Below are 2,917 nucleotides of genomic sequence, written 5' to 3' on the forward strand. Positions count from 1 at the left end.
ATGATAATGATTCTAAAGCAATTTATAGCGTCACACCGTCCATCCACATGAATAACATCAAAGCGACTTTTAAATCTCTTTTCGCTTCTCTTCTTCTATTGTATATTTTATACAATATTATTAAAAAAATATTTTTTGTTAAATTAATCACATACGATTTTTATCAACAATTTTGTTATTGTCAAATGTTGTAAATTTTTTTTTGTGTATATTTATATTAAAAACAACTTTGTTCCAACCGGGTTTCAGACGATGCCTCTCGTTTTTTTTTATTTCTATAGACGTGTTGTTCGTTCCTTCGATTTTTTATGTACTATGTTTTGATTTACAGCCAACATCATAATCTTTGTTTTAGAATTTCAGGTTACAGTTATCACTGTTATTGATTGCTGTGCTGCCGACTGATTTCAATCCTCGTTTATTTTACGTTTATGTTCAAATTTTGGCACCCTTGGTATTTATATGCGTGTTTCTCAGACCTCAGAGTTTTTAATGTACAAACATAATACGGATTTCATTTTTAATATGTTTTTCAATAGCTGTACAAGCTATCTTTTGTATATACTGACTGACTTTAACATTTAATATAACCCGAAAAAAGGATGGTAATTTGGCTCCATATTTAGGCTTAAAGTTTATTTTTTATGATATATTATGTACTTGTTATATTGATTTATTTTAAACGTTTATTTTTAAGATATTTTCTGCCTCCCACGACCACTCTGTGGAACCAGCTTTCGTCGGCGTTTTTCCGAACCGATACGATTTGGGAACCTTCAAGTAAAGAGCATACTCATGTATTAAAGGCCAGCAACGCACCTGTAAGCGCCCCGGTGTGGCAGATGTCCATATGTGGTGGTAATCACTTTCCATCAGGTGACCCTCTTGCTCGTTTGCCACCTATACCACAAAAAAAAGTTTATTTACGCTGGTTTTTAAAATATTAAAATATCTTTGGAAAGAATAATTAAGAAGGGCAATCAAAACTTCATAGTACTTACTACTTGTAACTTAATAATATATACACTTTTATAGTAGCTCTGCTGAGAATTAAACTTGCATTGAAAGAGATCAGCAGTTACGTTTTCATCAATATCAAAATATGCCAATAAGCTTTATTTATTATTATTTTAACATGAGTTTTATATAGAGATTATTTAAAGCATATGTAATGTAAAATATAATACAATTGATAAGGCATATTATTATATAATTAAAATTATTTATTGTCCCCAAGACAGGTTGACTTTTTCAAAAAGGACGAAGAGTATGTGTGTTGTGTAAATTGCAAGAATAGATACCATCGTGCATGCTTACAATCGACCACGCAGTCCGGCATAGACATTAATTTAGACCACGCTATTGACTGGAAGTGTCCGTCTTGTATGCCAAAAAGGCCGAAAGGTAATAACGAGAACACACCAGTTCGTATCAGCGATCATAATGTGACTAAAAGATCGAATAAAAGGGTCGCTGTTTCTTCACCAGACCAATCGAGCTACATCCTCCATGATGATTTACGGGAAATGGTCAGTAAAATTGTTAAAGCGGAAATAAAAGATATGCTATCAGAGATAACCACATCCATCAAAAGTGTATTATATAGTGAATTGAAGGTGTTGAGGGAAGAAATTACAGATATAAAAACATCTGTGACTTTTGTAAGCAAGCAGTATGATGAATTTATGAAGGAGCATCGTGCTAACGTAACGGCTTTAAAGAATCTCAGTGAACAAAACAACAAGTTAGAATCAACAATTGATATCCTAAAAGCACGAATAAATGATCTTGAACAACGATCAAGATCTAACAACTTAGAATTGCAATGTGTACCTGAATCAAAAAGCGAAAACCTGGTCAAAATCTTACAGCAGTTAGGTAGCGTTATAGGAGTTAACATAACAGAAGACAAAATAATGAACATTACAAGAGTTGCTAAAGTTAATCGTCACAGTACTCGACCGAGATCTATTATAGTACAATTTAATACTTGTTTAACTAGAGACAATGTTCTGGCGGCAGTCATAAAATACAATAAATCAAATTCGAGAAATAAGCTGAATACATCGGATATAGGCGTTGGGGGAGAGAAAAAACCAATCTATATCATGGAACACCTGTCACCAGAAAATAAGGCTTTGCATGCTGCGACGAGACTAAAAGCTAAAGAATTAGGTTATAAATACACGTGGGTTCGAAATGGTCGTATACTTATTCGCAAGGACGATAACTCTGATTACAAAGTGGTAAAAAATATGCAATTTTTAAGCAAATTAAGTTAGTGTGTAAGGTAAAATTCATGTATTGGTATCATATTACTTAAAATATATGTCTATTAAGATTTTTTATCAGAATGTTCGTGGAGTTAGAACTAAAACTCATGATGTTTATCGTAACGTAGTAATCAATGATTACGATGTAATTATTTTAACTGAAACTTGGTTAAACAGCTTAATTTCGAACGGTGAATTGTTTGATAATCGTTACAACGTTTACAGAAGAGACAGACAAACTGCAAAGTTAAGCTCTAAGACAGATGGCGGGGGAGTACTAATTGCCGTGAAAAAAAATATCCTGTCGTACAGAGTTAGTGACTGGGAAAGCGATTGTGAAGATTTGTGGGTGGTTTTGGATGTACCTAAAATGAATAGTATATGTCATATAGCCTTATGTGGAATATATCTTCCACCACCTGTATGTAGGGATTTGTTGGATCACTTTCTAAATAATTGTAATAGAGTTTCCGAACAACATAATATGTTAACCTGTATTATAGGCGATTTTAATTTAAGCTGTATTTCGTGGAATGTAGATCTAAACGCTTTAAACTGCATAATCCCTCCAATCGTACAAAGTTTGCTGGATTTTATCTCTGAAAATGGACTGCGTCAATGTAACGCTATTCTTAATAATAGGC

The 2,917-nt window shown here is 33.0% G+C and overlaps 1 protein-coding gene across 1 annotated transcript; it reads left to right on the forward strand.

Annotated features, from left to right (window-relative positions):
- Positions 1 to 1,385: 1,385 nt before the first annotated feature.
- On the forward strand, positions 1,386 to 2,282 carry LOC125077999. The gene has a single exon (XM_047690133.1). It carries the CDS (start codon positions 1,386 to 1,388, stop codon positions 2,280 to 2,282), a length of 897 nt encoding a protein of 298 aa, XP_047546089.1.
- The last annotated feature ends 635 nt before the right edge of the window (positions 2,283 to 2,917 follow it).

The sequence above is a fragment of the Vanessa atalanta genome, chromosome 4, assembly GCF_905147765.1.
Source record: "Vanessa atalanta chromosome 4, ilVanAtal1.2, whole genome shotgun sequence".
Classification (NCBI taxonomy): domain Eukaryota; kingdom Metazoa; phylum Arthropoda; class Insecta; order Lepidoptera; family Nymphalidae; genus Vanessa; species Vanessa atalanta.